Source organism: Macrobrachium rosenbergii, chromosome 31, assembly GCF_040412425.1.
Source record: "Macrobrachium rosenbergii isolate ZJJX-2024 chromosome 31, ASM4041242v1, whole genome shotgun sequence".
NCBI classification, from domain to species: domain Eukaryota; kingdom Metazoa; phylum Arthropoda; class Malacostraca; order Decapoda; family Palaemonidae; genus Macrobrachium; species Macrobrachium rosenbergii.
This window is the reverse complement of record NC_089771.1, coordinates 25,577,708-25,591,480: the sequence shown is the minus strand read 5'-3', so window position 1 is coordinate 25,591,480 and position 13,773 is coordinate 25,577,708. Positions and strand designations below refer to the sequence as shown.

At 36.4% G+C, this 13,773-nt stretch overlaps 1 protein-coding gene across 6 annotated transcripts in view; it reads left to right on the top strand.

The window, feature by feature from the left end:
• LOC136855443 (uncharacterized) overlaps positions 1-13,773 on the top strand; it is a 71,820-nt gene that overhangs the window by 18,270 nt on the left and 39,777 nt on the right. For 3 of the 6 annotated variants that reach the window (XM_067132484.1, XM_067132480.1, XM_067132481.1), the window contains exons 2-3: positions 3,655-5,510; positions 9,809-9,966. In XM_067132484.1, the coding sequence (XP_066988585.1) occupies positions 4,786-5,510; positions 9,809-9,966 (883 nt within the window). In that variant the 5' untranslated portion in view covers positions 3,655-4,785. The remainder of the gene's footprint in view (positions 1-3,654; positions 5,511-9,808; positions 9,967-13,773) is intronic. The other 3 variants (XM_067132486.1, XM_067132487.1, XM_067132485.1) reach the window with 3 other exon arrangements.

Below are 13,773 nucleotides of genomic sequence, written 5' to 3'. Positions count from 1 at the left end.
GTTTGCTCCTTGGGCTCGTGGCTCCCTCCCGGTATGCCGCCCACTAGTTAACCTAGTTATAATAAGTTATCACCTTCAGCTGGGATAAACATGAAAGGCGTGAAGTTACTAACCACTACGAATCATAACTTTCAAAACCAATCACGTATCGGCTGTCGAAGAGAAATTACCGAGTGGCATGCTCTTATCGACTGAGTGCCAATTTATTTATCTCAAATGCAGTACGGGAGATGCAGGTTGCATAAATCGGAATCTTTCTTGTCGATTCCGTCAATTAGGAACGGTCAGATCGCTGACATCTATCCAGGGGGCAGTGAGGGAATGAGATTGATTAGTTTTAGTGAGAGTGTCAGTGTAAGGATATTGTTCATTCTGTCCACAGACCACAGACAACAACATACGCCAAATTACAGCCCAGACCATAAAAGCAGACACTATAAGACACTGTAACCAAAACGTCAACAACTGAACTTCCTTACATCATCATAGGAGCCGGACCAAGGCTGTAATTATTGCTCTGCGTACCTTCACAGGACAATACCCTCGTGCGCCTTTCCTCCTGAAAGAAAGCTGTGGCAGGGATTTATAGAGATTGAAAGAAAATTAGACCCTGCGTGCGCGAGGTAGAGATGGGAAGGATCAGTTTTAGAATGGACGGTGACCATTCACTTTTGCGGGCTTTGTTCGCGAGGTTTTGTCTCTATGAAAGTCAAGAATAATGTCTCCTGAGGTTATATTAAGGATTTGGGTTTTGTCTGTTTTGTGAAAGGTTCAGCGTGAGTGTTTATATTTTTCATTCAAAAATGTCAGGTTCGCTAGCTCGATCTGATACGATTGTTTACTGAAATTTACATTCTTCGAAATGTGTTTTAACTAGAGGCGTATGCGTGTCATTCTGTATGCTTGTAAAATGAAAATTACGGACATGTTAATCATTATAATTCATAAATTGAACATTTTTCCATTCAAAACTGTTACTCTTGCTCGGTTGAATTAAAAGGCTAGTTTACGAAAATTTATATTCTTCTAACTAAAAGCGTATGTTTGTCATTCCGTGTACTCCTAAAACGAAAATTAAGGTACTTTAATCATTACAATTCATAAATTTAAAACTGTTTCGAGTAGAAAGTAGACTCTAAAGTAGACTCTATCTCCAAAGGAATGACTCTGAAAATTTCTTGACGAGTCGAACCCACTTTCTTGTGATAACTCTATCTCTCATCTTCTCTCCACTCTCTCAGTCCAGTACTTCAAACCAGTCCTTCTCGGAGCATGCGTGACTTTGGAGCGTTCTCAGCTCCTCTCTCTCTCTCTCTCTCTCTCTCTCTCTCTCTCTCTCTCGCTTCCTTCCGTGGCTGATTCCACCGACGCCACTTTGACGCAGTCACGATACTGAAAAGGACTTTGTAATGTGCACGCTATAGATTTGGGGATATAGCCTTGACATTGGTCTCTTGTTTTTTTCTTTTTTTATCTTTTTCTTTTGCGTTTTGATGAACCTTTGGACGCTAATCAGTTTCGGGAGTGGGATGTGGGAAGGGAAGAGGGATGGGTAAATGCTTGTAATGGGGTTGAATATATGAAACTTCATTTCATCACAACTTGAAAATGGCATACATGCATCCCTACGAAATAAAGTGTAAAGGGATTCTCTCTCTCTCTCTCTCTCTCTATAAATAATATATGTTAAATATATATATATATATATATATATATATATATATATATATATATATATATATATATATATATATATATATATATATATATATATATGTGTGTGTGTGTGTGTGTATATATATATACTCTTATATATATATGTGTGTGAATATATATATATATATATATATATATATATATATATATATATATATATATATATATATATTCATCTGAGAAACTTAATTAAAGAAAAGGATATTCTGAGATGCAAGCAGAACATAGGTGATCAGGGCAAAAGATTAGTGAGAGAAGAGAAGTATCTACAAAAGTCAGAGTTGGAATATTATGAAATGTGGATTTTGAAGGCAAAAGAAAGAAAATGCATTATTTAGATAGAATATTTGTGCTGCACATATGGGATAAGATAAGTGGCAATAAGGAGAAATTTAGAGATATGATGATGCGGTAAGGTTAGCATAGGTGCAAGAATTTTACATGATTGTTTTGAGATGGCATGTTCATGTGGAGAGAATGGAAGACGAGTTTTTGAAAATTTGTGTATAATCCGACAGTTTTGGAGGAAGGGGAGGAAACGTAAAAGAGAGAGAGAGAGAGAGAGAGAGAGATTAGGGTAAAATGGATTATATAGAAAGTTTATCTGTTTGGCGGTAGGCGTTTCGTGTCCATAAGTACCTTCCACGGGTTCGCTTGTATGACATATAACCCTATGTCATGGGATGAGCAGATAATATTTTTATTACCTGTCCTTTCTCTCTGTCAGGTTTCGAGTTTTTCAAGAAATATGTATATTATGCTTTTCCTTTAACTCCTTTATGTCACACATATTCTCTTGCATATATAAAATTCAGAAAAGAAATTTGAGCTTAACGTTTATCATTTTTGGTAACAGATCAATTTTCTATGCATTTTCTCGAGACAAGATTGCTCCTCTCTAGAGGGGACACCTTATAAACTAAGACAATATTGTCTTTTAGCTCGCGACGTAATTTACAGACTTTATAAAGTTATATATTCCAAACATTTTATTTACCCGTATTTTGGCAGTGATTTATATTCATGCAAAACTTCTGTTCCACATTACATTAAAACTCCGATTGGTTGAACTTTTTTGTCAACGAACATTAAGTATTTTACCAATACATAACCAACATTTCAAGTTTTGTTATTAAAAATATTTAGAAAGTAATTAAAGTAATATTTACTGATTAATTTTTTGGATTATTTTTTGTTATACTAGTCACCAAAATCTCACCGAACTATTTAATGCCATCTTTTAAATAAAAGTATAGAAATTTAGTAATTTTGATACAAATCATATACACAATTCTGAATAATATTTTTCGAAATAATTATTTTCCGCAAGTTTTGTTATTGTTGTTATATGGTCTACTTTATATAATATTTATCTACTCTCATGGCTTTCAAATTGTTGAAAGATTCTCGAACCACATACATATAATATTTATTTACGATATGGCTTCCAAATTGTTGAAAGACTCCCGAACCAAATACATATAATATTTATTTACGCTTATGGCCTTCAAATTGTTGAAAGACTCCCGAACCAAATACATATAATATTTATTTACGCTTATGGCCTTCAAATTGTTGAAAGATTCCCGAACCACATACCTGTACATATAATATTTATTCACGATTATGACCTTCAAATTGTTGAAAGATTCCCGAACCACATGAATATAATAGTTATTTACGAATATGGCCTCCAAATTGTTGAGATTCCCGAACCACATTCATATAATATTTATTTACAATTATGGCCTCCAGATTGTTGAAAGACTCCCGAACTATATACATATAATATTAATTACACTTACGGCCTCCAAATTGTTGGAAGATTCCCGAACTACATACATTTAATATATATTTACTCTTATGGCTTCCAAATTGTTGAGAGATTCCGAATGACCTCCACAAGATTTAATTTCTGTTGCGGGTCCTCTTTTCCAGCAATACACGCTTTCAGCACCTCGAATTATATATATATATACACAGCAGGCGGAGCGTTTTAGGTCCGTCTTAGTAATACGTAAGTCAAAAGTCAGTTGAATATCTTTGAGGAAAATCTGAAAAAAAAAGATAAACAAAAAAAGGAGAATTGTACATTGCACAGTGTTAACTTAGTTCTAAGGTCATCTCCAACGCCAAAAAGTGAAGAAGAAGAAGAAAAAAGATAAAGGTCTGTCAACTAAGTAGACGACTGTCCCTGTCTAAAGAGAGACTGTCGATCTGCTTCTGCTGTCAGAGTGAACCGGAGGAGAGGCGGAGTCTTCTCAACACCTTTTGGTTCCTGTCAAAAGGTTTGATGAAGAGTGACGTGTGTTCGTATCCCAGTGCCTTTTTTCGTGTGAGATCTTCTGCTGTGCCAACCTGTCGAGTTGACGAGTGACTGATTGTTGTTGCCCGGATGAGAACGAGTTTGTTATAAGCTGTCAGGGTTTAAATCAAGAAGAGTAAGTGCGTAAGAATAATTTCGTAAAGATTGGTGGGAAGAGTCATTTCTATCACGAACAGAATTTTTTGCGTGTTTATGAAGAATATTTTATTGACTTGCCAATTAACTGTTAAATTCTGAAGAAAATAAAGTTTTTGATGTCTGAGTTTGATGAAAATTGATGTGCCTTTTGCGTGATCTCTTTGGAAAAAAATTACATCATTTATGCAATATAGATTGCCTTCGTAATCAATAACAATTGTAAGATAAAAGCACCATGGAAGACTGGAAATGTTATGAATGATTCTCAAGAGCGTATTGTGACAACGCTTGACGAAAAATATACTTCCTAAGAAGGTGAAAGTTATTCGACACAGGAAATAACAAAAGGGAAGCGAAGGCTTAGGGAGTTTAGTGTTGATCAACTTTTCAGAAAGAGGTTGTTGTCGTAGGTCGTGAAAGCAGAAGTTATTGCAAGAGCTCTAATCTTATCTGCGAGACCAGCGAGTGAAACACGTCCATGTGCCTGGTCTTATCTACCGTCGGTGGCCTTATAACCTCTGCCCTTGAATTGACGAGTGATTTCGTACCTCCGAGGATGGATAAGAGACTCTGAAAGAATCCCAACAAGGCCCCAGATGGAGTGAATGAGGATCAAAGAGAAACTCAGGGCGTTCCTTCAGCGGAGAAGCGGCCTAGGGCAGCACGAGTGCCAAAATACCAACGACGGGAAGACCCACAGGACGAAGAAGAACAAAATGGCCTACAAGAGAAGCGGAAGCGTGACGAGCAAATCCATGATGGACCTCAGTAGATCCACCTCCAGGTGCGTCGATCAGGGCACCCAGCTCCAGAACGCCAATTCGAGGGTGTCGGCTTCTCACTGGAACGTCGAGACCAGAGGTCGAGACCACAGGCGGAAACCTCCGGCCCCTGAACCGCCTCCTCCGAGGATATCCGTGGATCCGCCAGCATACCCGTCAGTGTGCTCCAACCCCTGCGGCTCCTCGGAGGCGCCTTCGTCGCTGCCAGAAGGCGTGGCGGAACTCCCCCGCCCGAAGAGGGTGTCTTCCGTTCAGTTCGCCGAGGCCGTCGAGAAGGAAACCATTTTAGAGGTAGAGGAAACACCCGTCGAGGACGACTCGACGCTCGCGCCCTTGTCGCGAGATCACAGGTCGAGCACCGGAAGTTCGACGAGCACCTCCACGCCCATCACAGCGCCCTACAGGCCTCCTCAGTCGTCGGGCGTGAGTGGGTTGCCCGGTAGTCATTTGTTGGGAGCTCAGTCCATGATTCAGCTTCCTAGGTGTCATCAGAGTAGCCTGACCTCCGACGATGAGCCGAAACCAACCAAGAAGAGATCGAGTGCTTTGTAAGTAAATGTGTCACGAATGATGCGATCAGCTGATATTTTTTACACTGAGAGGACTATAACCCAGCAGTTTTTGTTTAATTAAATCTTTCCTTGAGAGATGATCACCTGATATTTACCAAAGTTTATTTGATTAAATTTATAATTAATCTAGGTCAAAGGTACGGAATTTCTTCTACAAAATACCTTTGACAGATTCCCGATGATAGGATAAATGGTAAAGTCACGGCCAAGGACATTTATGACCTCTTAGGCATCTATGACCTCTTGGGCATAGATCCTTTGGGTATATTTGACTTTAGAGATGTCACAAGTGTTTGGTCTCGGGGATTTTTTGTGACCTGTCACCAGACTCTGCACAAAGTAGTTAGTTTTTTTTTAATAGTGCAAAATTGAATTTCTGAATGACTATTCAGTGTTTACAGAACACAATCATGAAACCTCATTTTTACAATCAATATTGACTACTGTGCCTCGCTGTCGAACTCTAAGTTCCAGAGCCCTTTATTCCTCATACTGTTGACTGTGGAACGGCCTCCAGAGGAGTCGTAATGGAACTTCAGAAGTTCATGAAATGCAAATGCATTACACACCCTAATACTATTCTTCTTGCATTTTGATACATTTTTATCTATTTATCTATTTATTAATTTTTTTTGATCAGTGGAATATCTCTTCTTCCTGTTTTCCCTTTTATTTCCTCTCACTTCTTCCTAATGAACACCATATTCTGTGGAAGCTAAAATTTCAAGTCAGTGGCCCCTTTTGTGGGCTTGTTCTGTATGAATAGGTTTCATCTTCTGAATAATAATAATAATAATAATAAATACTCGGTGCAAAGTTTGGTGGCAAGGCACTCAAAAAATCTCATGTGACACCTTGTCAAGTAAGGAAACTAATTTTACTTCAGAAGTCTATGACCCCAAGTTTCCTAAGCCAGGTCATTATTCATAAAGGAAATGTTCCCATTAGGTAAGATTCGGGTGCCAATGTTGGGTCATTGCAAAGTTTTTGTTGTTGAAAAGATACTGGTAAGTTTTCAGATGTTGTAAGTCTTATGTGTTGGCCTTATATGATTGTTGTATAGTGTAGTGAATCTTCGATTATTTGAATAACTGGAACTTTAAGAATTATTTGAATAACTGGAACTTTAAGAATTATTTGAGTAACTGAAACTTTAAGGAAAACAGACAAAACTGGGCTCTTATTATCGAGAAGATAATGATAATTAATAGGCATTTCTGTGCTCAAAAGATATGTTAATTATAGGTGCTATGTTATTCAATTTTCTACGTTAACAGAAGCTTTCATCCCGAGAGAAAATGTAAATAAAAAAAAAAAAAGACAGATACGTTTATTGATGGTACACTGAAATTGTAACCATATCTACTCATTTCTTGTGTTTTGGCCCCTTAACTATAAACCTTATTTTTATTATATTGAAAGTGAAGGGTGAATCTTCTTTACAAATATCTGCAAAGAAATATTAATTATCAATCATTCTTTCGTGTTTTATAACCTAGAAGAGAATTTCTGTTCTTACGTAGCTGTCAGTAGATTTGCGTCATAAATATTACGATATGAAAACCACCGCATTATTGTGTTGCAGTTTGTCGTAAATCACAAAACAGTTTTGCTGCAGTAGAAAATCATGTTTTTTTCTGTTTTTGTGTGACTGACGCCTTCATAAGTCTGTACATTTGCGTCATGTACACATGTATGCGCACACAAGCGTATGTGCGTTTATGACATCTCATAAACGTATCACGCATTTGGTATATTATCATGACACGTTTGTGCACGCAAACATATGAGCATTTGAGTTGTCGCTTAAACATGTCACGTATTTATATATCACTATCATATACAGATGTATGTAACACAAACATGTGATAGTTTGTGCTATTTCATAAACGCGTCACGTATTTATATATCACTGTATCATATACATATGTATGTGCACACAAACATATGGCGTTTGAGCTGTCTCATAAACATGTCACTTATTTATATATCACTATCATATACAGATGTATAGCACGCAAACATATGAGAGTTTGTGCTGTCTCATAAACGTATCACCATAACATACTGCATTTTGCTTCGGTTACATAACAAACAAATACTTGAAAAAACAAACACCTGGATGTAGGTAACATCTCGCCGCATAACTATCCTTCATTAAGGACTAATTATGAAGTAAAGGTGAGTCTGTGAGATTTCTTTTGAGTCGAAAACACCGTTGCGACAGACATCTCAAAACCGCCCGGTAGGGAGGAGGGGAGGGGAGGGGAGATATCGAGGTGAGTGCATTGAATAAGTCACGTAAGTGTGGCGTCAGCTTTGCGCCGATAGCACGGCCTTCTTTTTCGTTCTTTTTCCTCTTTTTTTAATTATTATTATCCTTTGTTCCTCTCCTTGTTTTACTCCGTTCTGTGTGGTATTTCTCTTATTCTATGTTCTCTCTTTTCTGTGTTCCCCCTTTAGTTTTTTCAATAAGTTGTCCTCTTGTTACGTAACTCCAGTCGTTATTGTTTTATTTCGTTCCCACATCTTTAACCTTGTCTTTTTTATTTTTGCATTTTGTCTTTTGATTCCTTTACCTTTTAACTTTCTCCTCTTTTTTTTATTTTGTTCTTATCGTCTGTTTTTTCTTTTCTCTTTTCTTCTAACACCTGACTTCGTTTGTTTTTTATTCCACTTCTTCACTTTCCTATATAAAATGCTGGTTGTCTAAATGTTCAGTTTTACTTCAGCATTTTCGCTTTTAATCGTCCTTGTTTTTGTATTACCTCTGTATTCTATTAGTTATTTTCTCTCCGCTAAATCTTTTTCTTCATTGCTTCTTCCGTATCCTTACCCATTTCTCCTTATTTTTTGCAATTCTCCCATCTACGTATTTTCCTTCCCATTCCCAAATTTCCCATTCATTCTCCATCTTCATTACGCTTAATATCACCCACATTATCTCTTATCTCTATTTCTCTTCCTTTTCAAGCGTATCTCTCACCTGATAGACCTCCTCACTTTTGTTATCTCCCTGATTTATCGTATCTTTTTGATCTTGATCTCTCTGGCAACATCTGGCATCTTATATTCCCGATAGTGCCTCAGCTAATTGTTCCTTGGGATAGGGTCTTTTGTCTTTTTTTTTTCCTTTTTTTTCTTGATGATGCGGCGATTGTGCAAGTTGTGTAAGAGGTAAGGTTTCTCTTTTTATTCTTTTCTTAATTTAAGGTTGGTTGAGTACGAGTAAAGTTTAGGACTTTCTCTTTTTTTTGTAAGGTATACGTATTATTATTTTTTTTTTTTAGCTGACGGTAAATATCTACAGCCGATACCACGGGGTTGTATCTTGCTTCTGATTGGTCGATGTGTTGTAATAGTAGAATGTAACTGCAATATCCATACATGCATATATATATTTATATATTTACTGTATATGTGTGTGTATATGTATATATATATATATATATATATATATATTTAAATATATTTTTTATTGTGATAAATATTCAATAATATTATCTTATAACCCCTTATGATAAAATATTGCTGACGAGGCACTATATTACATTGATTGCACCCTCCATGAATTAAAAATAGAGAGTTAAACTATAAATCTATAAACTTTTCACTGACGTGCCTATTTTGGCATTTACTGTAAGCCAGTGATATCGGCTGTGTGTATTTACCGTCAGCTCCAAAAACACAGACTATAGGTACATTTTTGCATAGCCTTCTTTTGTACTGTAATCATTGTTAATATTTTAAGTATGTTTGTGTAATGCTATTTCTCTTGTGGTTTCTTGTCTCTCTCTCTCTCTCTCTCTCTCTCTCTCTCTCTTTTTTCACTCACTTTTAAGTGTGGAAATGCTTCTTTACAAATTTCAGTATATTATTATTATTATTATTATTATTATTATTATTATTATATTATTATTATTATTATTATTATTTCAAAGCCAACTTTCTTTACAAATTTCAGTATATTATTATTATTATTATTATTAGTATTAGTATTATTATTATTATTAGTATTATTATTATTTCAAAGCCAACTTGATAATTATTATTATGTTCCATTATATCATTTTCCTTTTCAGTTATCTGTACTTCACAGTTACCTTCATTTCCTCTAATTATCAATGTCCTTCCTGATAATTACCATCCTCATCTCCGTCAACCCTAAAAAAAAAAAATTAACGACTAATTGCATTACCAAATGATTACCATCCTCACCTCCGTCAGCCCACGGAAAGAAAATTAACGACTCCCGTTTTCTGTCTCCCCGTCAGACATGCCTTGAAGAACTTGAGCCGCAGTACGCCGGCGATGTCCCCGTCAGCGTCCCCGCGGCACAGTGACTCCGAGGGACCTCCCAGGGTATCCAAGGGGACTAAGAAGTTCATGCGTCACTTCGCGGACGCCCCTCCGAGTGAAAGGGTCCTCAATTGTGAGTATTTGTTCTCTGTCTTTGGTGGGGCGGTTTGGGAAAGTGCCCTTATATTTATCGTAGTGTTAGTCGACTGTTTTGTGTCGCAGTTGTGGTGGAGAAAGGGAGAGAGCGTGGACATGTGTCCTTAACATATCGTGTGTGCTTCATGTTAGGTTAAACTGTATTTACCCCGGGGTTAGTTGACTGTTTTGGGTTGTAGTTGAGATGGAGAGAGAGAGAGAGAGAGAGAATTTGTAATTAGTGTTTGGGAGTTATAGGATTCAGTCTTGTTCTCTGTCTCATTCTTTATCTTTAGAGGTTGGTTCAAAATTTACTTACTTAAGTGTGAGTTGACTGTTTTGGGTCGCAGTTGTTGTGGAGAGAGAGAGAGAGAGAGAGAGAGAGAGAGAGAAATTGTTGTGAGTGTTTCGAAGCTGTAGGACTCAGTTTTGTTCTCTGTCTTTGGCGGGACGGTTTGGGCAAGCGTCCTTAAGATATCCTAATGCATCTTGTTGGTTTAACCTGTGTTTACGTAGGTGTTAGTTGACTGTTTTGGGTAGCAGTTGTTGGAGAGAGAGAGAAATATATAATATATGTTCAGTATATATATACGTATATATATATATATATATATATATATATATATATATATATATATATATATATATATAGAGAGAGAGAGAGAGAGAGAGAGAGAGAGAGAGAGAGAGAGAGAGAGAGAGAGTATTTGTGTTTACCCTTTAAATATGAAACAGAACCATAAAAACATCACTAGGAGTAACCAATGTACTTGCATTGCATAGGATATGGTAATGAAATTACCTGAATATAAGTTCATTTCCCTTATAATTGACACAGATTTCTTAGATAGTGAATACAAAGCAAGAACATTGTACTCCAGTAAAGGCAATTTGTAAGTTTTATAAAAAAAAAAAAAACATCACAGGTATTACAATCTAGATATGTACGGATATGTATTTTGAGTTCAGCTAGCTTTCAAATGAGCATAGTGTAAATTATATTCTTGTTTTGGTACACATTTCAACTCTGTATGTTTAGTATCTTTGGTTGACCGTTTGAATTCTTATGGTCATTTCGTTTGTATTGTATTTCCTGGTTATTTTTGTGCGACATTCATGAGAAGAGAACTTTCGTTATTTTATTTCAGATTGAAACATTCGTAATTATTCTTTTTTGATTTGCTGTCAATCAAAACAGGAAGCCATTAGAAACACATGACTCCAATAGCACTTTAAATACAAAAAAAAATTGTAAATCAGAATATTCTCAAAACTTTATTCTTTTTGTCTTGAAGTCCACCTATCCACAATATTTCACGAAGCTCCATAAATATAACATAATAACAATGTATTTATCAGGTTTATAGCTTTAGTTTGGTTATCCATATCTTCCCTAAAAGAGGACCTACGAAATTGTTATAGTTTGGATATATACAGCTTCCCTAGCAGAGAATCTATGAATTATATCCACCACATTATGGCCGAGTTAGTAACAGCGTTTTGGGATGGGTTTATATAAAAGATAAGTTTCATCCACAGTGCAATTTTCAAAAGACTGATAAAGCACGTCGTACGAACTTCGTTAATATTAATTTAATTTTTCGGGATGAGTTTTTTTTTAAGCTCTTGTTAAAAGGATGATCAAGATTCCCTAAGGAGAGTCGTCTCTCTCTCTCTCTCTCTCTCTCTCTCTCTCTCTCTCTCTCTCTCTCTCTCTCTGCACAACACTGGCTGCTCACAGCTCTATAACTGTTAGATATTATTAGATTGTTAGCGTGTATTGCTCCTTCTAACCTCAATATACTTTATTTAAATACTTCTTATTCTCGCCCCTGTGAGTGATTTCGATCGATATTACCTGATGCAATTCATTCTTTTATTAGATTTTAAACTTCCTGAATTGTACAAAATATTCAGGATGTTTGCTGTTATCTGAGCGTTAGAAAAAACAACACGATAATCTTTAAGGATTTTACTTGTCGCGTGATTGTTACGAATACTGTTGATGATGTCAGGCCGAAATTACCAAGAATATTGATAGTATGAAAAAATTTATCGATGTTCACCTGCATACTTACTTTGTGAATTTATAATGACCGTACGCGATGTTTGTATAGCTGACTGGAATTTTTTAAAACTTCAAAGAAAATTGGATTTGCGTTCTATATATTTGCTTACGATTATATGCAATATTTCTTTTTAGTAAAAGAAGTCCCTTTCTTGCGCAGGAACGAAAGGCAAAATAAGAAATAATATAGGAAAGAAAAAGTTGATTAGTAATCCCGAAGACGGAGAGACTCGCCTCTTGTAAGAAAGGAGGTTATAGATGAAATGAAAACAAGTGAGCAGGAAGTTATAGATGAAAATGAAAAACAAGTGAGCAGGAAGTCTAGATGAAATGAAAACAGGTGAGCAGGAAGTTATAGATGAAATGGAAACAAGTGAGCAGGAAGTTATAGATGAAATGAAAACAGGTGAGCAGGAAGAGATGAAATGAAAACAAGTGAGCGGGAAGTTAGATGAAATGAAAACAGGTGAGCAGGAAGTTATAGATGAAATGAAAACAAGTGAGCAGGAAGTTAGATGAAATGAAAACAAGTGAGCAGGAAGCAGGTGATGAAATGAAAACAAGTGAGCAGGAAGTTATAGAAGAAATGAAAAAACAGGTGAGCAGGAATATAGATGAAATGAAAACAAGTGAGCAGGGAAGTTATAGATGAAATGAAAACAAGAGCAGGAAGTTATAGATGAAATGAAAACAAGGAGCAGGAAGATAGATGAAAATGAAAATAAGTGAGCAGGAATAGATGAAATGAAAACAAGTGAGCGGGAGGTTGATGATGAAAACAAACACTGGAAGTTATAGATGAAATGAAAACAGGAGCAGGAAGTTATAGAGAAATGAAAACAAGTGGAGCAGGAAGATAGATGAAATGAAAACAAGGAGTAGGAAGTTATAGATGAAATGAAAACAAGGAGCAGAAGAGAGAAGAAATGAAAACAGGTGAGCAGGAAGTTATAGATGAAATGAAAACAAGTGAGCAGGAAGTTATAGATGAAATGAAAACAAGTGAGCAGGAAGTTATAGATGAAATGAAAACAAGTGAGCAGGAAGTTATAGATGAAATGAAAACAAGTGAGCAGGAAGTTATAGATGAAATGAAAACAAGTGAGCTGCGTGATCGTAACTGTGAACAAGAAGGCATTATGCAAATTTATCACAAGCAAAACACGTAGGGCACCTTTTCATTGCACAGTACTTTTCCACAAGGTTACGTGACCTCGTATTAATCATCATGTGACCTTGTCTCCTGCATGGGAGGTTTTTTCCACCGAGAGTGACCCCAGATTCATGAAACCCCATAAATTTAGTTGTAAAGGCATGAGAGACGTGTTCGAGAGAGTTGCCGTACTCGGTAACACGCAAGACTGTTATATTTTCTTTTATGGCAATCGTGTTAGTTAATATTACGGGAGCACTTGGCAAAAGTGTAGTCATTTTCCTTACAAGTCGAAACCTAGATATACATAGATTTTATATTAAGATCTCTGTACAGTGTCGGGACGGCAACCTTTGAAAGCTCTGCTTTGTAGATGCATAGTTAAACAATGTCTTTGATCAATTTCGCATTGATTGTACTGCTGTAGGGTGCATTGAAAGTCTCTTGACTTCCTGTACCGGAATAAGCAAAAGATAGAAAATTAAAACTAATCGAATCTCCCGCCCATTACCTCAGAGCTGTGACAAACTGTAGTAGTGTCTAGTTGAATAATGCACCCCCATTGATAGCCAATATCTTTGCTG